The following is a 27,123-nucleotide window of genomic DNA, read 5'->3' as shown; positions in this document are numbered from 1 at the left end:
CAGAACCTGAACACACACAAAGTACTATCACCTACTACTTCAACTACAGAACTTGAACACACACAAAGTACTATCACGTACTACTTCAACTACAGAACTTGAACACACACAAAGTACTATCACATACTACTTCAACTACAGAACCTGAACACACACAAAGTACTATCACCTACTACTTCAACTACAGAACCTGAACACACACAAAGTACTATCACCTACTACTTCAACTACAGAACTTGAACACACACAAAGTACTATCACCTACTACTTCAACTACAGAACCTGAACACACACAAAGTACTATCACCTACTACTTCAACTACAGAACCTGAACACACACAAAGTACTATCACCTACTACTTCAACTACAGAACCTGAACACACACAAAGTACTATCACCTACTACTTCAACTACAGAACCTGAACACACACAAAGTACTATCACCTACTACTTCAACTACAGAACCTGAACACACACAAAGTACTAGCACCTACTACTTCAACTACAGAACCTGAACACACACAAAGTACTATCACGTACTACTTCAACTACAGAACCTGAACACACACAAAGTACTATCACCTACTACTTCAACTACAGAACCTGAACACACACAAAGTACTATCACCTACTACTTCAACTACAGAACTTGAACACACACAAAGTACTATCACCTACTACTTCAACTACAGAACCTGAACACACACAAAGTACTATCACGTACTACTTCAACTACAGAACTTGAACACACACAAAGTACTATCACGTACTACTTCAACTACAGAACCTGAACACACACAAAGTACTATCACATTCTACTTCAACTACAGAACCTGAACACACACAAAGTACTATCACGTACTACTTCAACTACAGAACCTGAACACACACAAAGTACTATCACGTACTACTTCAACTACAGAACTTGAACACACACAAAGTACTATCACGTACTACTTCAACTACAGAACCTGAACACACACAAAGTACTATCACATACTACTTCAACTACAGAACCTGAACACACACAAAGTACTATCACGTACTACTTCAACTACAGAACCTGAACACACACAAAGTACTATCACCTACTACTTCAACTACAGAACCTGAACACACACAAAGTACTATCACGTACTACTTCAACTACAGAACTTGAACACACACAAAGTACTATCACGTACTACTTCAACTACAGAACCTGAACACACACAAAGTACTATCACATACTACTTCAACTACAGAACCTGAACACACACAAAGTACTATCACGTACTACTTCAACTACAGAACTTGAACACACACAAAGTACTATCACCTACTACTTCAACTACAAAACTTGTACACACACAAAGTACTATCACCTACTACTTCAACTACAGAACCTGAACACACACAAAGTACTATCACCTACTACTTCAACTACAGAAACTGAACACACACAAAGTACTATCACCTACTACTTCAACTACAGAACCTGAACACACACAAAGTACTATCACCTACTACTTCAACTACAGAACTTGAACACACACAAAGTACTATCACCTACTACTTCAACTACAGAACTTGAACACACACAAAGTACTATCACCTACTACTTCAACTACAGAACTTGAACACACACAAAGTACTATCACCTACTACTTCAACTACAGAACCTGAACACACACAAAGTACTATCACGTACTACTTCAACTACAGAACTTGAACACACACAAAGTACTATCACGTACTACTTCAACTACAGAACTTGAACACACACAAAGTACTATCACCTACTACTTCAACTACAGAACTTGAACACACACAAAGTACTATCACATACTACTTCAACTACAGAACTTGAACACACACAAAGTACTATCAAGTACTTCTTAAACATAAATTCTTACAATTGTACATGTCATTAAATACACGCTGTGATGTATTACTGTGTACATATTATTAGATAGATAATACTTTTATTAATTCCTTCAGGAAAGTTCCTTCAGGAAAATTAAAATATGTGATGTATTACAGTGTACATAATATGTGATGTATTACAGTGTACATAATATGTGATGTATTACAGTGTGTGTTTTTTGATTGATTGATTGATTGATACTTTTATTAGTAGATAACACAGTACAGTACATATTCCGTACAATTGACCACTAAATGGTAACACCCCAATAAGTTTTTCAACTTGTTTAAGTCGGGGTCCACGTTAATCAATTCATGGTAAAGGTGTATGAATATGATGTTACTGTAAGTGTGTGTATGTATATGATGTTACTAGAAGTGTGTGTATGTATATGATGTTAATATAAGTGTGTGTATGTATATGATGTTACTATAAGTGTGTGTATGAATATGATGTTACTATAAGTGTGTGTATGTATATGATGTTACTATAAGTGTGTGTGTGTATATGATGTTACTATAAGTGTGTGTATGTATATGATGTTACTATAAGTGTGTGTATGTATATGATGTTACTGTAAGTGTGTGTATGTATATGATGTTACTAGAAGTGTGTGTATGTATATGATGTTACTATAAGTGTGTGTATGTATATGATGTTACTATAAGTGTGTGTATGAATATGATGTTACTATAAGTGTGTGTATGTATATGATGTTACTGTAAGTGTGTGTATGTATATGATGTTACTAGAAGTGTGTGTATGTATATGATGTTACTGTGTGTGTATGAATATGATGTTACTATAGGTGTGTGTATGTATATGATGTTACTGAAAGTGTGTGTATGTATATGATGTTACTATAAGTGTGTGTATGTATATGATGTTACTATAAGTGTGTGTATGTATATGATGTTACTGTGTGTGTATGAATATGATGTTACTATAGGTGTGTGTATGTATATGATGTTACTGAAAGTGTGTGTATGTATATGATGTTACTATAAGTGTGTGTATGTATATGATGTTACTAGAAGTGTGTGTATGTATATGATGTTACTCTAAGTGTGTGTATGAATATGATGTTACTGTAAGTGTGTGTATGTATATGATGTTACTATAAGTGTGTGTATGTATATGATGTTACTATAAGTGTGTGTATGTATATGATGTTACTATAAGTGTGTGTATGTATATGATGTTACTGTAAGTGTGTGTATGTATATGATGTTACTATAAGTGTGTGTATGTATATGATGTTACTGTAAGTGTGTGTATGTATATGATGTTACTATAAGTGTGTGTATGTATATGATGTTACTATAAGTGTGTGTATGTATATGATGTTACTATAAGTGTGTGTATGTATATGATGTTATTGTAAGTGTGTGTATGTATATGATGTTACTATAAGTGTGTGTATGTATATGATGTTACTGTAAGTGTGTGTATGTATATGATGTTACTGTAAGTGTGTGTATGTATATGATGTTACTATAAGTGTGTGTATGTATATGATGTTACTATAAGTGTGTGTATGTATATGATGTTACTATAAGTGTGTGTATCTATATGATGTTACTGTAAGTGTGTGTATGTATATGATGTTACTATAAGTGTGTGTATGAATATGATGTTACTGTAAGTGTGTGTATGTATATGATGTTACTATAAGTGTGTGTATGTATATGATGTTACTGTAAGTGTGTGTATGTATATGATGTTACTATAAGTGTGTGTATGAATATGATGTTACTATAAGTGTGTGTATGTATATGATGTTACTGTAAGTGTGTGTATGTATATGATGTTACTGTAAGTGTGTGTATGTATATGATGTTACTATAAGTGGGTGTATGTATATGATGTTACTGTAAGTGTGTGTATGTATATGATGTTACTGTAAGTGTGTGTATGTATATAATGTTACTGTAAGTGTGTGTATGTATATGATGTTACTGTAAGTGTGTGTATGTATATGATGTTACTATAAGTGTGTGTATGTATATGATGTTACTGTAAGTGTGTGTATGTATATGATGTTACTGTAAGTGGGTGTATGTATATGATGTTACTATAAGTGTGTGTATGTATATGATGTTACTGTAAGTGTGTGTATGTATATGATGTTACTATAAGTGTGTGTATGTATATGATGTTACTGTAAGTGTGTGTATGTATATGATGTTACTATAAGTGTGTGTATGTATATGATGTTACTGTAAGTGTGTGTATGTATATGATGTTACTGTAAGTGTGTGTATGTATATGATGTTACTGTAAGTGTGTATGAATATGATGTTACTGTAAGTGTGTGTATGTATATGATGTTACTATAAGTGTGTGTATGTATATGATGTTACTGTAAGTGTGTGTATGTATATGATGTTACTATAAGTGTGTGTATGAATATGATGTTACTATAAGTGTGTGTATGTATATGATGTTACTGTAAGTGTGTGTATGTATATGATGTTACTGTAAGTGTGTGTATGTATATGATGTTACTATAAGTGGGTGTATGTATATGATGTTACTGTAAGTGTGTGTATGTATATGATGTTACTATAAGTGTGTGTATGTATATGATGTTACTGTAAGTGTGTGTATGTATATGATGTTACTGTAAGTGTGTGTATGTATATGATGTTACTATAAGTGTGTGTATGTATATGATGTTACTGTAAGTGTGTGTATGTATATGATGTTACTGTAAGTGTGTGTATGTATATGATGTTACTATAAGTGTGTGTATGTATATGATGTTACTGTAAGTGTGTGTATGTATATGATGTTACTATAAGTGTGTGTATGTATATGATGTTACTGTAAGTGTGTGTATGTATATGATGTTACTATAAGTGTGTGTATGTATATGATGTTACTGTAAGTGTGTGTATGTATATGATGTTACTGTAAGTGTGTGTATGTATATGATGTTACTGTGTGTGTATGTATATGATGTTACTATAAGTGTGTGTATGTATATGATGTTACTGTAAGTGTGTGTATGTATATGATGTTACTGTAAGTGTGTGTATGTATATGATGTTACTGTAAGTGTGTGTATGTATATGATGTTACTATAAGTGTGTGTATGTATATGATGTTACTGTAAGTGTGTGTATGTATATGATGTTACTATAAGTGTGTGTATGTATATGATGTTACTGTAAGTGTGTGTATGTATATGATGTTACTGTAAGTGTGTGTATGTATATGATGTTACTATAAGTGTGTGTATGTATATGATGTTACTGTAAGTGTGTGTATGTATATGATGTTACTATAAGTGGGTGTATGTATATGATGTTACTATAAGTGTGTGTATGTATATGATGTTACTATAAGTGTGTGTATGTATATGATGTTACTATAAGTGTGTGTATGTATATGATGTTACTATAAGTGTGTGTATGTATATGATGTTACTGTAAGTGTGTGTATGTATATGATGTTACTGTAAGTGTGTGTATGTATATGATGTTACTGTAAGTGTGTGTATGTATATGATGTTACTGTAAGTGTGTGTATGTATATGATGTTACTAGAAGTGTGTGTATGTATATGATGTTACTATAAGTGTGTGTATGTATATGATGTTACTGTAAGTGTGTGTATGTATATGATGTTACTATAAGTGGGTGTATGTATATGATGTTACTATAAGTGTGTGTATGTATATGATGTTACTATAAGTGTGTGTATGTATATGATGTTACTATAAGTGTGTGTATGTATATGATGTTACTATAAGTGTGTGTATGTATATGATGTTACTATAAGTGTGTGTATGTATATGATGTTACTGTAAGTGTGTGTATGTATATGATGTTACTGTAAGTGTGTGTATGTATATGATGTTACTGTAAGTGTGTGTATGTATATGATGTTACTGTAAGTGTGTGTAGTGTTACCTGTACCAGGGACACAATGCACAGGAGGTACCATCTTTGTCCACCACCCGCAGAGTGAAAGGGTACTGGTATCCCAGACTGTCGTCACTGGAGGAAGTACACAACATGTCATAGTACTTCAAATGTACTGCAATATGTAGTACTTCACTGATGTGTGTCTGCCTCATCATACATGAACTACACAACATGTCATAGTACTTCAAATGTACTGCAATATGTAGTACTTCACTGATGTGTGTCTGCCTCATCATACATGAACTACACAACATGTCATAGTACTTCAAATGTACTGCAATATGTAGTACTTCACTGATGTGTGTCTGCCTCATCATACATGAAGTACACAACATGTCATAGTACTTCAAATGTACTGCAATATGTAGTACTTCACTGATGTGTGTCTGCCTCATCATACATGAACTACACAACATGTCATAGTACTTCAAATGTACTGCAATATGTAGTACTTCACTGATGTGTGTCTGCCTCATCATACATGAACTACACAACATGTCATAGTACTTCAAATGTACTGCAATATGTAGTACTTCACTGATGTGTGTCTGCCTCATCCTACATGAACTACACAACATGTCATAGTACTTCAAATGTACTGCAATATGTAGTACTTCACTGATGTGTGTCTGCCTCATCATACATGAAGTACACAACATGTCATAGTACTTCAAATGTACTGCAATATGTAGTACTTCACTGATGTGTGTCTGCCTCATCATACATGAAGTACACAACATGTCATAGTACTTCAAATGTACTGCAATATGTAGTACTTCACTGATGTGTGTCTGCCTCATCATACATGAACTACACAACATGTCATAGTACTTCAAATGTACTGCAATATGTAGTACTTCACTGATGTGTGTCTGCCTCATCATACATGAAGTACACAACATGTCATAGTACTTCAAATGTACTGCAATATGTAGTACTTCACTGATGTGTGTCTGCCTCATCATACATGAACTACACAACATGTCATAGTACTTCAAATGTACTGCAATATGTAGTACTTCACTGATGTGTGTCTGCCTCATCATACATGAACTACACAACATGTCACAGTACTTCAAATGTACTGCAATATGTAGTACTTCACTGATGTGTGTCTGCCTCATCATACATGAACTACACAACATGTCATAGTACTTCAAATGTACTGCAATATGTAGTACTTCACTGATGTGTGTCTGCCTCATCATACATGAAGTACACAAACTTGTCATATATGTAACATAGTTTCCTGGGAATAAATACTTTCTAACGTGGTATTTTCACAATCAGGTTGTGTAGTACTACAGCAATATCTCTTCCTGGGAATAAATACTTTCCGATGTGGTATTTTGTTTGTGTAGTACTGGAGTACTAGAGTAACCTGTGTTGTGGGCGTGCCTACCAGTCCTGGGCGTGGTTGCTGGAGTCCTGCGGGGGCAGTGGACTGACCAGCCTGGACACTTGCCTCCAGACGGCGTCATAGAGGTTCTTCTTGGTGGTATGCACAGTGCAGGGAACTATCAGAGGCATGCCAAACAGACTGGGACGGTTCTTCTGGGACGACAGGAAGTAAAGTTCTGTGCGCATCTGAAAAACACAAGATGCTGATGTACATTCTATGATGTCATTATCACATTCTATGATGTCATTATCACATTCTATGATGTCATTATCACATTCTATGATGTCATTATCACATTCTATGATGTCATTATCACATTCTATGATATCCCTATCACATTCTATGATGTCATTATCACATTCTATGATGTCATTATCACATTCTATGATGTCATTATCACATTCTATGATGTCATTATCACATTCTATGATGTCATTATCACATTCTATGATGTCATTATCACATTGTATGATGTCATTATCACATTCTCTGATGTCATTATCACATTCTATGATATCCCTATCACATTCTATGATGTCATTATCACATTCTATGATGTCATTATCACATTCTATGATATCCCTATCACATTCTATGATGTCATTATCACATTCTATGATGTCATTATCACATTCTATGATGTCATTATCACATTCTATGATATCCCTATCACATTCTATGATGTCATTATCACATTCTATGATGTCATTATCACATTCTATGATATCCCTATCACATTCTATGATGTCATTATCACATTCTATGATGTCATTATCACATTCTATGATATCCCTATCACATTCTATGATGTCATTATCACATTCTATGATGTCATTATCACATTCTATGATATCCCTATCACATTCTATGATGTCATTATCACATTCTATGATGTCATTATCACATTCTATGGTGTCATTATTACATTAAATGATGTCATTATCACATTCTATGATGTCATTATCACATTCTATGATATCCCTATCACATTCTATGATGTCATTATCACATTCTATGATGTCATTATCACATTCTATGGTGTCATTATTACATTAAATGATGTCATTATCACATTCTATGATGTCATTATTACATTCTATGATGTCATTATTACATTCTATGATGTCATTATCACATTCTATGATGTCATTATCACATTCTATGATGTCATTATAACAGATGTACATTGTATGATAAGTTATCTTAATCAAAGATGTACATTGTATAATATCATCATCACAGATCCACATTGTATGAAGTGATATTATAACAGATCCACGTTGTATGATGTGATATCATTATCACAGATGTACATTGTATGATGTGATATCTTAATCAAAGATGTACATTGTATGATATCATCATCATCACAGATGCACATTGTATGAAGTGATATCATCATCACAGATGTACATTGTATGATGTGATATCATTAACACAGATGTACATTGTATAATGTGATAGCATAATCGCAGATGCATATCGTATGAAGTGATATTATAACAAATGCACATTGTATGATGTGGTATCAATATCACAGATGTACATTGTATGATGTCATTATCACAGATGTACATTCTATGCTGTGGTATCAATTTTACAGATGCACATTGTATGATGTGGTATCATTATCACATATGTACATTGTATGATGTGATATCATTCTCACAAATGTACATTGTATGATGTGATATCATAATGACAGATGTATAGTATATGATGTGATATCATAGTTGATAAGACAGCAGTAGATATAGGTACATTAGTAAATATGTTGAACATCTCCAAAGTACAGATTACAACTCACCATCTTTCTGTGCATGGCGATGATGTAACCGGTGACAGCACTTTCATGCCTGTGTCCGTTGGTCAGTCCATTCACGAGGGGCGTTTCCATGGTGACTGCCTCCTCATGGCAGGTGAAAGGAGGTTCAGGGTGGAGGCCGGTGCTACATGTAGCTACAGTGCTGCAGTCTGATGAGGAGACACCATATGACTGTCATATCTGTACATCTGTGCATGTTTTACATGTAGCTACAGTGCTGCAGTCTGATGAGGAGACACCATATGACTGTCATATCTGTGCATCTGTTACATGTAGCTACAGTGCTGCAGCCTAATGAGGAGACACCATATGACTGTCATATCTGTACATCTGTGCATGTTTTACATGTAGCTACAGTGCTGCAGTCTGATGAGGAGACACCATATGACTGTCATATCTGTGCATCTGTTACATGTAGCTACAGTGCTGCAGCCTAATGAGGAGACACCATATGACTGTCATATCGGTGCATGTTTTACATGTACTGTAGCTACGGTGCTGCAGTCTGATGAGGAGACAACATATGACTGTCGTTTTTCATTGGACCATGCATATATTACATGTAATTAGTCTGATGAGGAGACACCATACGACTGTCGTTTTTCATTGGACCATGCATATATCACATGTAATTAGTCTGATGAGGAGACACCATACGACTGTCGTTTTTCATTGGACCATGCATATATTACATGTAATTAGTCTGATGAGGAGACACCATCCATCCATCCATCCATCCATCATCTTCCGCTTATCCGAGGTCGGGTCGCGGGGGCAGCAGCCTAAGCAGGGAAGCCCAGACTTCTCTATCTCCAGCCACTTCGTCTAGCTCTTCCCGGGGGATCCCGAGGCGTTCCCAGGCCAGCCGGGAGACATAGTCTTTCCAACGTGTCCTGGGTCTTCCCCGTGGCCTCCTACCGATTGGACGTGCCCTAAACACATCCCTAGGGAGGCGTTCGGGTGGCATCCTGACCAGATGCCTGAACCACCTCATCTGGCTCCTCTCCATGTGGAGGAGCAGCGGCTTTACTTTGAGTTCCTCCCGGATGGCAGAGCTTCTCACCCTATCTCTAAGGGAGAGACCCGCCACCCGGCGGAGGAAACTCATTTCGGCCGTTTGTACCCGTGATCTTATCCTTTCGGTCATGACCCAAAGCTCATGACCATAGGTGAGGATGGGAACGTAGATTGACCGGTAAATTGAGAGCTTTGCCTTCCGGCTCAGCTCCTTCTTCACCACAACGGATCGATACAACGTCCGCATTACTGAAGACGCCGCACCGATCCGCCTGTCGATCTCACCATCCACTCTTCCCCCACTCGTGAACAAGACTCCTAGGTACTTGAACTCCTCCACTTGGGGCAGGGTCTCCTCCCCAACCCGGAGATGGCACTCCACCCTTTTCCGGGCGAGAACCATGGACTCGGACTTGGAGGTGCTGATTCTCATTCCGGTCGCTTCACACTCGGCTGCGAACCGATCCAGTGAGAGCTGAAGATCCCGGCCAGATGAAGCCATCAGGACCACATCATCTGCAAAAAGCAGAGACCTAATCCCGTGGCCACCAAACCGGAACCCCTCAACGCCTTGACTGCGCCTAGAAATTCTGTCCATAAAAGTTCTGAACAGAATGGGTGACAAAGGACAGCCTTGGCGGAGTCCAACCTTCACTGGAAACGTGTCCGACTTACTGCCGGCAATGTGGACCAAGCTCTGACACTGATCATACAGGGAGCGGACTATGTTCTGACACTGATCATACAGGGAGTGGACTATGTTCTGACACTGATCATACAGGGAGCGGACCGCCACAATAAGACAGTCCGATACCCCATACTCTCTGAGCACTCCCCACAGGACTTCCCGAGGAACACGGTCCAATGCCTTCTCCAAGTCCACAAAGCACATGTAGACTGGTTGGGCAAACTCCCATGCACCCTCAAGAACCCTGCCGAGAGTATAGAGCTGGTCCACAGTTCCACCACCAGGACGAAAACCACACTGTTCCTCCTGAATCCGAGGTTGGACTATCCGACGTAGCCTCCTCTCCAGTACACCTGAATAAACCTTACCGGGAAGGCTGAGGAGTGTGATCCCACGATAGTTGGAACACACCCTCCGGTCCCCCTTCTTAAAGAGAGGAACCACCACCCCGGTCTGCCAATCCAGAGGTACCGCCCCCGATGTCCACGCGATGCTGCAGAGTCTTGTCAACCAAGACAGCCCCACAGCATCCAGAGCCTTAAGGAACTCCGGGCGGATCTCATCCACCCCCGGGGCCTTGCCGCCGAGGAGCTTTTTAACTACCTCAGCGACCTCAGCCGCAGAAATAGGAGAGTCCACCACAGATTCCCCAGGCACCGCTTCCTCAAAGAAAGACGTGTTGGTGGGATTGAGGAGGTCTTCGAAGTATTCCCTCCACCGATCCACAACATCCGCAGTCGAAGTCAGCAGAACACCATCCGCACCATACACGGTGTTGATAGTGCACTGCTTCCCCTTCCTGAGGCGCCGTATGGTGGTCCAGAATCGCTTCGAAGCCGTCCGGAAGTCGTTTTCCATGGCTTCCCCGAACTCTTCCCATGTCCGAGTTTTTGCCTCCGCGACCGCTAAAGCTGCACACCGCTTGGCCAGTCGGTACCTGTCCACTGCCTCCGGAGTCCTATGAGCCAAAAGAACCCGATAGGACTCCTTCTTCAGCTTGACGGCATCCCTCACTGCTGGTGTCCACCAACGGGTTCTGGGATTACCGCCACGACAGGCACCAACAACCTTGCGGCCACAGCTCCAATCAGCCGCCTCGACAATAGAGGAGACACCATACGACTGTCATTGTTCATTGGCTGTGCATATTTTACATGTAATTAGTCTGATGAGGAGACACCATACGACTGTCATTGTTCATCGGCTGTGCATATTTTAGGTGTAGCTCCAGTGCTGCAGGCTGATGAGGAGACACCATACGGCTGTCATTGTTCATGGATAGTGCATATTTTACATGTGGCTACATTACTGCAGTGTGACGAGGAGACACCGTATGGCTGTCATTGCATACATTGACTGTGACAGTGATTTGTTAGCAAACAGCGTGAAGTGGAAGATGATGTTGAGTGGGCACCTCACCTGGCAGGTGAGGTGAGTGTAGAGACGTTGGCGAGCCTGGCACTGGGATCTCAAAGGCACACAAGAAGGTGCTGACAGTCAGACGCACCTTCTGGTGATCCTGAGGGAAGTTCTGCAACACAACGTTGTGCGATGACTTCAAAGGAAGATCAACAAAAACTGACTTCTTACTTCCTGCATAGGAAACATTTTCTCTTCTTAACTTTGGCAATGTCTTCCATCATTTCTTCATATTTACAACTCAAGGTCTGGAAATAAACATCCCCATTATACAGTATAAATATAAATGTAGCTGCTGACAGAAGCACATTGTATACCTGCTATATCATTTCACAGTTGGTTATAATAAATAAATACAATGTATAAATATTCAGTTCATATTTACATATGGTGTGATTAAAAATGTATTTTATTTGGTCATTTCATGCAAGTATATGTTAAATGTATTTTGTTATAAAACCCATGTAGATTGCAGAGGAATATATTTTTTGTTTGGGGTTTGGTGACATTGTTGGGGGGACAATAAAGGAAGCAGCACGAGACAGCAAGCATCTGATGGAAGAGCTTCATGGCGTCTCGGCTTGAAAAGAAACTTTATTCCCTCGGAGTTTGTGAGGCCAACGAGCTCGGAATCTTTGTGATCATGAATGTGAAATCTAGGTCTTTTCTTTATTTGATGTCGGACTAATTGGAAGTTCCGTTTTTTATTAGTTCTGACGGCATTATTTTGGCATTGTGTGGGCATCGTTGTCAAGGAGACGAAGGCCTGGCTGAAATAAATGTCTGAGAACTTGAGCCTTGATTAAGACCTCGGAGGGAGTAACAATATACTTTCTATACACATACTCATTATATAACTGTATAAACCCTCAACTGTATACTGTAAATAAACATTCTTATTATAGAAATGTATACAATATATACTGGCAACGTTACCATTATATAACTGAATACTACATATACTGTAAACAGATGTGACCAATCTAAGTCTAAGACTAGATGTGACCAATCTAAGTCTAAGACTAGATGTGACCAATCTAAGTCTAAGACTAGATGTGACCAATCTAGGTCTAAGACTAGATGTGACCAATCTAAGTCTAAGACTAGATGTGACTAATCTAGGTCTAAGACTAGATGTGACCAATCTAAGTCTAAGACTAGATGTGACCAATCTAAGTCTGAGACTAGATGTGACCAATCTAGGTCTAAGACTAGATGTGACCAAACTAAGTCTGAGACTAGATGTGACCAATCTAGGTCTAAGACTAGATGTGACCAATCTAAGTCTGAGACTAGATGTGACCAATCTAAGTCTAAGACTAGATGTGACCAATCTAAGTCTGAGACTAGATGTGACCAATCTAGGTCTAAGACTAGATGTGACCAATCTAAGTCTGAGACTAGATGTGACCAATCTAGGTCTGAGACTAGATGTGACAATCTAGGTCTGAGACTAGATGTGACCAATCTAGGTCTGAGACTAGATGTGACAATCTAGGTCTAAGACTAGATGTGACAATCTAGGTCTGAGACTAGATGTGACCAATCTAAGTCTAAGACTAGATGTGACCAATCTAAGTCTAAGACTAGATGTGACCAATCTAAGTCTAAGACTAGATGTGACCAATCTAGGTCTAAGACTAGATGTGACCAATCTAAGTCTAAGACTAGATGTGACCAATCTAAGTCTAAGACTAGATGTGACCAATCTAAGTCTAAGACTATATGTGACAATCTAGGTCTAAGACTAGATGTGACAATCTAAGTCTAAGACTAGATGTGACCAATCTAAGTCCAAGACTAGATGTGACTAATTTAAGTGTAAGACTAGATGTGACTAATCTAAGTCTAAGACTAGATGTGACCAATCTAAGTCTAAGACTAGATGTGACAATCTAAGTCTAAGACTAGATGTGACTAATTTAAGTCTAAGACTAGATGTGACCAATCTAGGTCTAAGACTAGATGTGACCAATCTAAGTCTAAGACTAGATGTGACAATCTAAGTCTAAGACTAGATGTGACAATCTAAGTCTAAGACTAGATGTGACTAATTTAAGTCTAAGACTAGATGTGACCAATCTAGGTCTAAGACTAGATGTGACCAATCTAAGTCTAAGACTAGATGTGACCAATCTAAGTCTAAGACTAGATGTGACCAATCTAAGTGTAAGACTAGATGTGACCAATCTAAGTCTAAGACTAGATGTGACCAATCTAAGTGTAAGACTAGATGTGACCAATCTAAGTCTAAGACTAGATGTGACCAATCTAAGTCTAAGACTAGATGTGACCAATCTAAGTCTAAGACTAGATGTGACCAATCTAAGTCTAAGACTAGATGTGACCAATCTAAGTGTAAGACTAGATGTGACCAATCTAGGTCTAAGACTAGATGTGACCAATCTATGTCTTAGACTAGATGTGACCAATCTAAGTCTAAGACTAGATGTGACAATCTAAGTCTAAGACTAGATGTGACCAATCTAAGTCTAAGACTAGATGTGACCAATCTAAGTCTAAGACTAGATGTGACCAATCTAAGTGTAAGACTAGATGTGACTAATCTAAGTGTAGAACAGACCTGGCCACATGAGGCCCATTAAGATCTACAATCTGGCCCACCAGACATTCCCAAATCATTAGTTTAGATGTTTAAGATGTGAAGTGTTGTGACCATCATGATGTGTTCTCATCTTGCATAATCACATGATTTAGTCAACTACACCAAATATGGCAATGGTGGGAAGCTGCACTTTTCAATGATGTACTACTTAATATACTCAACTAATGAGTTACTGTGGTAATGTAATGAGTTACTATGGTAATGTAATGAGTTACTATGGTCATGTAATGAGTTACTATGGTCAACTAATGAGTTACTGTGGTAATGTAATGAGTTACTATGGTCAACTAATGAGTTACTGTGGTCAACTAATGAGTTACTGTGGTCATGTAATGAGTTACTGTGGTCAACTAATGAGTTACTGTGGTCAACTAATGAGTTACTGTGGTCATGTAATGAGTTACTATGGTCATGTAATAGTTACTATGGTCATGTAATGAGTTACTATGGTCATGTAATGAGTTACTGTGGTCAACTAATGAGTTACTGTGGTCAACTAATGAGTTACTGTGGTCATGTAATGAGTTACTATGGTCATGTAATAGTTACTATGGTCATGTAATGAGTTACTATGGTCATGTAATGAGTTACTATGGTCAACTAATGAGTTACTGTGGTCATGTAATGAGTTACTATGGTCAACTAATGAGTTACTGTGGTCAACTAATGAGTTAATGTGGTCATGTAATGAGTTACTGTGGTCATGTAATGAGTTACTATGGTCAACTAATGAGTTACTGTGGTCATGTAATGAGTTACTGTGGTCATGTAATGAGTTACTGTGGTCAACTAATGAGTTAATGTGGTCATGTAATGAGTTACTGTGGTCATGTAATGAGTTACTATGGTCAACTAATGAGTTACTGTGGTCATGTAATGAGTTACTATGGTCATGTAATGAGTTACTATGGTCATGTAATGAGTTACTATGGTCAACTAATGAGTTACTGTGGTCATGTAATGAGTTACTATGGTCATGTAATGAGTTACTATGGTCATGTAATGAGTTACTATGGTCATGTAATGAGTTACTATGGTCATGTAATGAGTTACTATGGTCATGTAATGAGTTACTATGGTCATGTAATAGTTACTATGGTCATGTGATAGTTACTATGGTCATGTAATAGTTACTATGGTCATGTAATGAGTTACTATGGTCATGTAATGAGTTACTATGGTCATGTAATGAGTTACTATGGTCATGTAATAGTTACTATGGTCATGTGATAGTTACTATGGTCATGTAATAGTTACTATGGTCATGTAATGAGTTACTATGGTCATGTAATGAGTTACTATGGTCATGTAATAGTTACTATGGTCATGTAATGAGTTACTATGGTCATGTAATAGTTACTATGGTCATGTAATGAGTTACTATGGTCATGTAATGAGTTACTATGGTCATGTAATGAGTTACTATGGTCATGTAATGAGTTACTATGGTCATGTAATGAGTTACTATGGTCATGTAATGAGTTACTATGGTCATGTAATGAGTTACTGTGGTCATGTAATGAGTTACTATGGTCATTTAATGAGTTACTATGGTCATGTAATGAGTTACTATGGTCATGTAATGAGTTACTATGGTCATGTAATGAGTTACTATGGTCATGTAATAGTTACTATGGTCATGTGATAGTTACTATGGTCATGTAATAGTTACTATGGTCATGTAATGAGTTACTATGGTCATGTAATGAGTTACTATGGTCATGTAATAGTTACTATGGTCATGTAATGAGTTACTATGGTCATGTAATGAGTTACTATGGTCATGTAATGAGTTACTATGGTCATGTAATGAGTTACTGTGGTCATGTAATGAGTTACTGTGGTCATGTAATGAGTTACTATGGTCATGTAATGAGTTACTATGGTCATGTAATGAGTTACTATGGTCATGTAATGAGTTACTATGGTCATGTAATGAGTTACTATGGTCATGTAATGAGTTACTATGGTCATGTAATGAGTTACTATGGTCATGTAATGAGTTACTATGGTCATGTAATAGTTACTATGGTCATGTAATGAGTTACTATGGTCATGTAATGAGTTACTATGGTCATGTAATGAGTTACTATGGTCATGTAATGAGTTACTATGGTTATGTAATGAGTTACTGTGGTAATGTAATGAGTTACTATGGTCATGTAATGAGTTACTGTGGTAATGTAATGAGTTACTATGGTCATGTAATGAGTTACTGTGGTAATGTAATGAGTTACTATGGTCATGTAATGAGTTACTATGGTCATGTAATGAGTTACTATGGTTATGTAATGAGTTACTGTGGTAATGTAATGAGTTACTATGGTCATGTAATGAGTTACTGTGGTAATGTAATGAGTTACTATGGTCATGTAATGAGTTACTGTGGTCATGTAATGAGTTACTATGGTCATGTAATGAGTTACTGTGGTCATGTAATGAGTTACTATGGTCATGTAATGAGTTACTATGGTCATGTAATGAGTTACTGTGGTAATGTAATGAGTTACTATGGTCATGTAATGAGTTACTGTGGTCATGTAATGAGTTGCTGTGGTAATGTAATGAGTTACTATGGTCATGTAATGAGTTACTGTGGTAATGTAATGAGTTACTATGGTCATGTAATGAGTTACTATGGTCATGTAATGAGTTACTATGGTTATGTAATGAGTTACTGTGGTAATGTAATGAGTTACTATGGTCATGTAATGAGTTACTGTGGTAATGTAATGAGTTACTATGGTCATGTAATGAGTTACTGTGGTCATGTAATGAGTTACTATGGTCATGTAATGAGTTACTGTGGTCATGTAATGAGTTACTATGGTCATGTAATGAGTTACTATGGTCATGTAATGAGTTACTGTGGTAATGTAATGAGTTACTATGGTCATGTAATGAGTTACTATGGTCATGTAATGAGTTACTGTGGTCATGTAATGAGTTACTATGGTCATGTAATGAGTTACTATGGTCATGTAATGAGTTACTATGGTCATGTAATGAGTTACTATGGTCATGTAATGAGTTACTATGGTCATGTAATGAGTTACTATGGTCATGTAATGAGTTACTATGGTCATGTAATGAGTTACTGTGGTCATGTAATGAGTTACTGTGGTCATGTAATGAGTTACTATGGTCATGTAATGAGTTACTATGGTCATGTAATGAGTTACTATGGTCATGTAATGAGTTACTATGGTCATGTAATGAGTTACTGTGGTAATGTAATGAGTTACTATGGTCATGTAAGTCACAGGAGGCACCAAAGTGGATGTCAGAGACAGACGTGGAAGGAGATTTTTACAACCAAGCTCTACAAAAAAGTGATATTATATCAGATTGGTTGTTGTTGTTTTTTTAATCTTCACATTCTTATTTCGCTGTGTTTGTTTCATTTTTGTTGTGTTTTGCTTGAGCGTAAATAATGTGGATGGGAGGGGGTGTGGCCTTCATATGTTGTCAATATTCAGTGTTTTATCATCCATATTTCATATTGTAAATCCCACATTCTTTATATTCATGTACATTCTGGGTGTCTCATTCAGTCGAAAAATTGTAATTCCATTCTGTTTCTTAAGGTGGTCTGTCAGAACTGTTTTTAGTGAAGTGAATTATATTTATATAGCGCTTTTCTCAAGTGACTCAAAGCGCTTTACATAGTGACACCCAATATCTAATTTTTACATTTAAAGCAGTGTGGGTGGCACTGGGAGCAGGTGGGTGTCACTGGGAGCAGGTGGGTGTCACTGGGAGCAGGTGGGTGGCACTGGGAGCAGGTGGGTGGCACTGGGAGCAGGTGGGTGGCACTGGGAGCAGGTGGGTGTCACTGGGAGCAGGTGGGTCAAGTGTCTTGCCCAAGGACACAACGGCAGTCACTAGGATGGTACAAGCGGGGATCGAACCTGCAACCCTCAAGTTGCTGGCACGGCCACTCTACCAACCGAGCATTCAGTCAGACATTATTGTGAGGTTTTGTATTAGTGTTCCTAAAAATAAGACCCAAACACACATAAGCATATACATATGCATGCATGTACGTATGTATGGATGTATGGATGTATGTATGTATGTATGGATGTATGTATGTATGGATGTATGTATGTATGGATGTATGTATGTATGGATGTATGTATGGATGTATGTATGTATGGATGTATGTATGTATGGATGTATGTATGTATGGATGTATGGATGTATGGATGTATGTATGGATGGATGTATGTATGGATGTATGGATGGATGGATGTATGGATGGATGTATGGATGGATGTATGGATGGATGGATGGATGGATGGATGGATGGACGGACGGACGGACGGACGGACGGACGGACGGACGGACGGACGGACGGACGGACGGACGGACGGACGGACGGACGGACGGACGGACGGACGGACGGACGGACGGACGGACATAGATAGATAGATAGATAGACAGACATACGTAGATAGATAGATAGATGGATAGATAGATATACGTAGATATACGTAGATAGATAGCGTATATTACCAAATAGTAACCCGGGGGTTTGTTCCACAAAATGTATTTTGGAGCCAGGTGTTGAAAAGAAGCAGGCAGGTATTTGCAGCAGACTTTGATATATTTCTGGGCCGGCCTGCAGTCGGCCATTGTTTGGTTCTGATGGTATCTTGTGGCCGGGAGGGAACATCCTTCTGTGCAACAGTTGTTCTCCTCCTTCTGTGCGACAGTTGTTCTCCTCCTTCTGTGCAACAGTTGTTCTCCTCCTTCTGTGCGACAGTTGTTCTCCTCCTTCTGTGCAACAGTTGTTCTCCTCCTTCTGTGCAACAGTTGTTCTCCTCCTTCTGTGCAACAGTTGTTCTCCTCCTTCTGTGCAACAGTTGTTCTCCTCCTTCTGTGCAACAGTTGTTCTCCTCCTTCTGTGCGACAGTTGTTCTCCTCCTTCTGTGCAACAGTTGTTCTCCTCCTTCTGTGCAACAGTTGTTCTCCTCCTTCTGTGCAACAGTTGTTCTCCTCCTTCTGTGCGACAGTTGTTCTCCTCCTTCTGTGCGACAGTTGTTCTCCTCCTTCTGTGCGACAGTTGTTCTCCTCCTTCTGTGCAACAGTTGTTCTCCTCCTTCTGTGCAACAGTTGTTCTCCTTCTGTGCAACAGTTGTTCTCCTCCTTCTGTGCGACAGTTGTTCTCCTCCTTCTGTGCAACAGTTGTTCTCCTCCTTCTGTGCAACAGTTGTTCTCCTCCTTCTGTGCAACAGTTGTTCTCCTCCTTCTGTGCAACAGTTGTTCTCCTCCTTCTGTGCGACAGTTGTTCTCCTCCTTCTGTGCGACAGTTGTTCTCCTCCTTCTGTGCGACAGTTGTTCTCCTCCTTCTGTGCAACAGTTGTTCTCCTCCTTCTGTGCAACAGTTGTTCTCCTTCTGTGCAACAGTTGTTCTCCTCCTTCTGTGCGACAGTTGTTCTCCTCCTTCTGTGCAACAGTTGTTCTCCTCCTTCTGTGCAACAGTTGTTCTCCTCCTTCTGTGCAACAGTTGTTCTCCTCCTTCTGTGCAACAGTTGTTCTCCTCCTTCTGTGCGACAGTTGTTCTCCTCCTTCTGTGCGACAGTTGTTCTCCTCCTTCTGTGCGACAGTTGTTCTCCTCCTTCTGTGCGACAGTTGTTCTCCTCCTTCTGTGCGACAGTTGTTCTCCTCCTTCTGTGCGACAGTTGTTCTCCTCCTTCTGTGCGACAGTTGTTCTCCTCCTTCTGTGCGACAGTTGTTCTCCTCCTTCTGTGCGACAGTTGTTCTCCTCCTTCTGTGCGACAGTTGTTCTCCTCCTTCTGTGCGACAGTTGTTCTCCTCCTTCTGTGCAACAGTTGTTCTCCTCCTTCTGTGCGACAGTTGTTCTCCTCCTTCTGTGCGACAGTTGTTCTCCTCCTTCTGTGCGACAGTTGTTCTCCTCCTTCTGTGCGACAGTTGTTCTCCTCCTTCTGTGCGACAGTTGTTCTCCTCCTTCTGTGCGACAGTTGTTCTCCTCCTTCTGTGCGACAGTTGTTCTCCTCCTTCTGTGCGACAGTTGTTCTCCTCCTTCTGTGCGACAGTTGTTCTCCTCCTTCTGTGCGACAGTTGTTCTCCTCCTTCTGTGCGACAGTTGTTCTCCTCCTTCTGTGCGACAGTTGTTCTCCTCCTTCTGTGCGACAGTTGTTCTCCTCCTTCTGTGCAACAGTTGTTCTCCTCCTTCTGTGCAACAGTTGTTCTCCTTCTGTGCAACAGTTGTTCTCCTCCTTCTGTGCGACAGTTGTTCTCCTCCTTCTGTGCGACAGTTGTTCTCCTCCTTCTGTGCAACAGTTGTTCTCCTTCTGTGCAACAGTTGTTCTCCTCCTTCTGTGCGACAGTTGTTCTCCTCCTTCTGTGCAACAGTTGTTCTCCTCCTTCTGTGCGACAGTTGTTCTCCTCCTTCTGTGCGACAGTTGTTCTCCTCCTTCTGTGCGACAGTTGTTCTCCTCCTTCTGTGCGACAGTTGTTCTCCTCCTTCTGTGCGACAGTTGTTCTCCTCCTTCTGTGCGACAGTTCTCCTCCTTCTGTGCGACAGTTGTTCTCCTCCTTCTGTGCGACAGTTTTTCTCCTCCTTCTGTGCGACAGTTGTTCTCCTCCTTCTGTGCGACAGTTGTTCTCCTCCTTCTGTGCGACAGTTGTTCTCCTCCTTCTGTGCAACAGTTGTTCTCATCCTTCTGTGCGACAGTTGTTCTCCTCCTTCTGTGCGACAGTTGTTCTCCTCCTTCTGTGCAACAGTTGTTCTCCTCCTTCTGTGCAACAGTTGTTCTCCTCCTTCTGTGCAACAGTTGTTCTCCTCCTTCTGTGCAACAGTTGTTCTCCTCCTTCTGTGCAACAGTTGTTCTCCTCCTTCTGTGCAACAGTTGTTCTCATCCTTCTGTGCGACAGTTGTTCTCCTCCTTCTGTGCGACAGTTGTTCTCCTCCTTCTGTGCGACAGTTGTTCTCCTCCTTCTGTGCAACAGTTGTTCCCCTCCTTCTGTGCAACAGTTGTTCTCCTCCTTCTGTGCAACAGTTGTTCTCCTCCTTCTGTGCAACAGTTGTTCTCCTCCTTCTGTGCGACAGTTGTTCTCATCCTTCTGTGCAACAGTTGTTCTCCTCCTTCTGTGCGACAGTTGTTCTCCTCCTTCTGTGCGACAGTTGTTCTCCTCCTTCTGTGCGACAGTTGTTCTCCTCCTGTGCAACAGTTGTTCTCCTCCTTCTGTGCAACAGTTGTTCTCCTCCTTCTGTGCAACAGTTGTTCTCCTCCTGTGCAACAGTTGTTCTCCTCCTTCTGTGCAACAGTTGTTCTCCTCCTTCTGTGCAACAGTTGTTCTCCTCCTTCTGTGCAACAGTTGTTCTCCTCCTTCTGTGCAACAGTTGTTCTCCTCCTTCTGTGCAACAGTTGTTCTCCTCCTTCTGTGCGACAGTTGTTCTCCTCCTTCTGTGCGACAGTTCTCCTCCTTCTGTGCGACAGTTGTTCTCCTCCTTCTGTGCGACAGTTGTTCTCCTCCTTCTGTGCAACAGTTGTTCTCCTCCTTCTGTGCAACAGTTGTTCTCCTCCTTCTGTGCAACAGTTGTTCTCCTCCTTCTGTGCAACAGTTGTTCTCCTCCTTCTGTGCAACAGTTGTTCTCCTCCTTCTGTGCGACAGTTGTTCTCCTCCTTCTGTGCGACAGTTGTTCTCATCCTTCTGTGCGACAGTTGTTCTCCTCCTTCTGTGCGACAGTTGTTCTCCTCCTTCTGTGCGACAGTTGTTCTCCTCCTTCTGTGCGACAGTTGTTCTCCTTCTGTGCGACAGTTGTTCTCCTCCTTCTGTGCGACAGTTGTTCTCCTCCTTCTGTGCGACAGTTGTTCTCCTCCTTCTGTGCGACAGTTGTTCTCCTCCTTCTGTGCGACAGTTGTTCTCCTCCTTCTGTGCGACAGTTGTTCTCCTCCTTCTGTGCGACAGTTGTTCTCCTCCTTCTGTGCGACAGTTGTTCTCCTCCTTCTGTGCGACAGTTGTTCTCCTCCTTCTGTGCGACAGTTGTTCTCCTCCTTCTGTGCGACAGTTGTTCTCCTCCTTCTGTGCGACAGTTGTTCTCCTCCTTCTGTGCGACAGTTGTTCTCCTCCTTCTGTGCAACAGTTGTTCTCCTCCTTCTGTGCAACAGTTGTTCTCCTCCTTCTGTGCAACAGTTGTTCTCCTCCTTCTGTGCAACAGTTGTTCTCCTCCTTCTGTGCGACAGTTGTTCTCCTCCTTCTGTGCGACAGTTGTTCTCCTCCTTCTGTGCGACAGTTGTTCTCCTCCTTCTGTGCGACAGTTGTTCTCCTCCTTCTGTGCGACAGTTGTTCTCCTCCTTCTGTGCAACAGTTGTTCTCCTCCTTCTGTGCAACAGTTGTTCTCCTCCTTCTGTGCAACAGTTGTTCTCCTCCTTCTGTGCAACAGTTGTTCTCCTCCTTCTGTGCAACAGTTGTTCTCCTCCTTCTGTGCGACAGTTGTTCTCCTCCTTCTGTGCGACAGTTGTTCTCCTCCTTCTGTGCAACAGTTGTTCTCCTCCTTCTGTGCAACAGTTGTTCTCCTCCTTCTGTGCGACAGTTGTTCTCCTCCTTCTGTGCGACAGTTGTTCTCCTCCTTCTGTGCGACAGTTGTTCTCCTCCTTCTGTGCAACAGTTGTTCTCCTCCTTCTGTGCGACAGTTGTTCTCCTCCTTCTGTGCGACAGTTGTTCTCCTCCTTCTGTGCAACAGTTGTTCTCCTCCTTCTGTGCGACAGTTGTTCTCCTCCTTCTGTGCGACAGTTGTTCTCCTCCTTCTGTGCGACAGTTGTTCTCCTCCTTCTGTGCGACAGTTGTTCTCCTCCTTCTGTGCAACAGTTGTTCTCCTCCTTCTGTGCGACAGTTGTTCTCCTCCTTCTGTGCGACAGTTGTTCTCCTCCTTCTGTGCAACAGTTGTTCTCCTCCTTCTGTGCAACAGTTGTTCTCCTCCTTCTGTGCGACAGTTGTTCTCCTCCTTCTGTGCAACAGTTGTTCTCCTCCTTCTGTGCAACAGTTGTTCTCCTCCTTCTGTGCAACAGTTGTTCTCCTCCTTCTGTGCAACAGTTGTTCTCCTCCTTCTGTGCGACAGTTGTTCTCCTCCTTCTGTGCAACAGTTGTTCTCATCCTTCTGTGCGACAGTTGTTCTCCTCCTTCTGTGCGACAGTTGTTCTCATCCTTCTGTGCGACAGTTGTTCTCCTCCTTCTGTGCGACAGTTGTTCTCCTCCTTCTGTGCGACAGTTGTTCTCCTCCTTCTGTGCGACAGTTGTTCTCCTCCTTCTGTGCAACAGTTGTTCTCCTCCTTCTGTGCGACAGTTGTTCTCCTCCTTCTGTGCGACAGTTGTTCTCCTCCTTCTGTGCAACAGTTGTTCTCCTCCTTCTGTGCAACAGTTGTTCTCCTCCTTCTGTGCGACAGTTGTTCTCCTCCTTCTGTGCAACAGTTGTTCTCCTCCTTCTGTGCGACAGTTGTTCTCCTCCTTCTGTGCGACAGTTGTTCTCCTCCTTCTGTGCAACAGTTGTTCTCCTCCTTCTGTGCAACAGTTGTTCTCCTCCTTCTGTGCAACAGTTGTTCTCCTCCTTCTGTGCGACAGTTGTTCTCCTCCTTCTGTGCGACAGTTGTTCTCCTCCTTCTGTGCAACAGTTGTTCTCCTCCTTCTGTGCAACAGTTGTTCTCCTCCTTCTGTGCGACATTTGTTCTCCTCCTTCTGTGCGACAGTTGTTCTCCTCCTTCTGTGCAACAGTTGTTCTCCTCCTTCTGTGAAACAGTTGTTCTCCTCCTTCTGTGCGACAGTTGTTCTCCTCCTTCTGTGCAACAGTTGTTCTCCTCCTTCTGTGCGACAGTTGTTCTCCTCCTTCTGTGCAACAGTTGTTCTCCTCCTTCTGTGCGACAGTTGTTCTCCTCCTTCTGTGCAACAGTTGTTCTCCTCCTTCTGTGCAACAGTTGTTCTCCTCCTTCTGTGCGACAGTTGTTCTCCTCCTTCTGTGCAACAGTTGTTCTCCTCCTTCTGTGCAACAGTTGTTCTCCTCCTTCTGTGCAACAGTTGTTCTCCTCCTTCTGTGCGACAGTTGTTCTCCTCCTTCTGTGCAACAGTTGTTCTCCTCCTTCTGTGCAACAGTTGTTCTCCTCCTTCTGTGCGACAGTTGTTCTCCTCCTTCTGTGCAACAGTTGTTCTCCTCCTTCTGTGCGACAGTTGTTCTCCTCCTTCGGGGTCACGTTGTTGCCAGGCAGGAAAGGATGAAACCACCAAACACCTCCCCGGTGTCTCTGGTGTCACTGGCACTGGCAAACAAGTCCTTGGTCATAATGTCCATCACTTTGCGGGACACAGGGTTGAGTCCAGGAAGCTCCAAGGTGATTGATCCACCCACACAAATTAGCATCAGGCTCGTGGCTCACTTCCTTGCTACCTCCAGCAGATAAGTTAGCCCGTTTTCCATCGATTGTTGACTGAGATAGTAGTTCTCCCTTTTTTGGGTTCTATTCTCGTACGTGTTTTGGGTCAGGGGTAAAATGCCTGGCTGCTGCCAAACTACAATTCTGCTCCGCATACTTCACAACCGCTAGCTTGAACTTTAAGTCAAACTTTCTGTTCTTCTTCCCCCTTAAAGTATTCCCGTCCACCAGTTGTGGTGTAGCGCTATCCTGTTCATTCAACTCACTGCTACTGTTGAAACTTTTCCTGGTGGGTTTGTAGTTGTCGTTGAGTGTGTGTCACGCTACCTGCGCTGACCCATTGCAATACCTTGAGTACCCAGAATCCCCACGTAACGGCACACATTTCGTTAAGCCTTTGATTGTCATGTAACTCTCTGGACTCTGTTAGCGTCATTAGCAGAATTACTGCACCTTTGCTTTTCCTTTTAGCTTCAAAAATTGGGCTGAATGAAATGAATATGATTTGAATGTAAATGATGCAAATACCAGCCCACTATTTGGACACAGGCGGTTATTGGGAAGAAGCGGCTCCTTCACAAAATGGCGTCAGACCCCGGGCGCCTATTAGGACACGGGCGTTTATTTGGTAATATACGGTCGATAGATAAACCGGCCCCCAGACACATTTTATCTCTAAATGTGGCCCCCGAGTCAAAAGAGTTGCCCAGGCGTGGTCTAAGACCTGAGGACTGGTGCTAGTTGTTGTGCCGGAGACACTCACCCTGTTCCTTTCTCCAAGTAGAAGTACAAGTCCCAGGAAGTGAAGTCCTACCTTAATGTTGGCACCATGGACCTCAGCCAGAAGAATCTGTTCAGGCTTCAGGTCACAGAGTTCACTCAGCAGCTTCTTGAGTCCGGTGTACTTCTCGTCCATGTTCAACCTTAGACCGTAGCGCACAGGAATGGAGCCTTCCAGTTTGATGACTGCAGGCGAGAGGAAACAGGAAGTGACCAGGAGACTCCTGGCACCCAGGACATGTTCTCACCAGTGATCTCCAGGTGCATGGAGCTGTCCATGGGCAGAGGCAGCGACAGGAAGTTGAAGGGGTCGAAACGGGAGCTGATGTGACCACAGGTCTTGCACTTGACTTGGGACTTCAGCTGACCGTGGAACAGGTCCACCACGATGGAGCGGTTCCTGCGCAGGTGGTTCTCCCAGGCCTTGAAGTTGAGGAGAACATGAACAATAGATGTTTACTGGGATTGTTCTTCATCCCAGTGATACGAGATCCTGGACTAGACCCCAGGTTCAGAACCTTTTTCACCTCAGGAGTCAACTTCTCCAATACAGACCACAGTTGTTTGTTAGCTGGCCCTCTTGGAAAGGCCCTATGGTTAAGAACCACTGGACCAGAACAGTGACATGAAATCCTAGAATCAAAACATCTAGATGCAGGACATAGTCCATCTCTGTCTCATCAAGTCTTATTTGTTGGTGACAAATTAGAAAACAAGTTCTTGTGGAGGACTTTCTGACCTCAGACGCCACTTCCCAGTCAGGACGACCATCGCTGTCCTTCAGCTCCACGTAGGGCTTCTCATGGACTCTGTTCAGGTCTTCATGCAGACCATCCAGCAGGAAGGCCAGCAGCTCCTGGGAGTCCTGCTGCTGGAAGCCATTGAAGCGAGGAGCATACTTGGCTATGGTCCACTGAAGGAGATGGAGAAGTTTATTGTCCATGGACCTCAGACTAAGAACTGATGTGAAACTAAGTACTGATCTGAAGCTAAGTAGTGATGTGAAACTAAGTAGTGATGTGAAACTAAGTACTGATCTGAAACTAAGTAGTGATGTGAAACTAAGTAGTGATGTGAAACTAAGTACTGATGTGAAACTAAGTACTGATCTGAAACTAAGTAGTGATGTGAAA

At 41.2% G+C, this 27,123-nt stretch overlaps 1 protein-coding gene across 6 annotated transcripts in view; it reads right to left on the bottom strand.

Annotated features, from left to right (window-relative positions):
- The window catches only part of usp32 (ubiquitin specific peptidase 32), a 113,081-nt gene that overhangs the window by 25,093 nt on the left and 60,865 nt on the right, over nucleotides 1-27,123 (bottom strand). For 4 of the 6 annotated variants that reach the window (XM_061919332.1, XM_061919334.1, XM_061919336.1 and 1 more), the window contains 7 exons: nucleotides 26,730-26,903; nucleotides 26,239-26,413; nucleotides 26,025-26,176; nucleotides 12,191-12,302; nucleotides 9,049-9,215; nucleotides 7,242-7,426; nucleotides 5,825-5,911 (listed from right to left, as the gene is read on the bottom strand). In XM_061919332.1, the coding sequence (XP_061775316.1) occupies nucleotides 5,825-5,911; nucleotides 7,242-7,426; nucleotides 9,049-9,215; nucleotides 12,191-12,302; nucleotides 26,025-26,176; nucleotides 26,239-26,413; nucleotides 26,730-26,903 (1,052 nt within the window). The remainder of the gene's footprint in view (nucleotides 1-5,824; nucleotides 5,912-7,241; nucleotides 7,427-9,048; nucleotides 9,216-12,190; nucleotides 12,303-26,024; nucleotides 26,177-26,238; nucleotides 26,414-26,729; nucleotides 26,904-27,123) is intronic. The other 2 variants (XM_061919333.1, XM_061919335.1) reach the window with 2 other exon arrangements.

Source organism: Nerophis ophidion, linkage group LG13, assembly GCF_033978795.1.
Source record: "Nerophis ophidion isolate RoL-2023_Sa linkage group LG13, RoL_Noph_v1.0, whole genome shotgun sequence".
NCBI classification, from domain to species: Eukaryota; Metazoa; Chordata; class Actinopteri; order Syngnathiformes; family Syngnathidae; genus Nerophis; species Nerophis ophidion.
The sequence above is the reverse complement of the archived record's forward strand: the minus strand, read 5'-3'. Positions and strand labels throughout refer to the sequence as shown.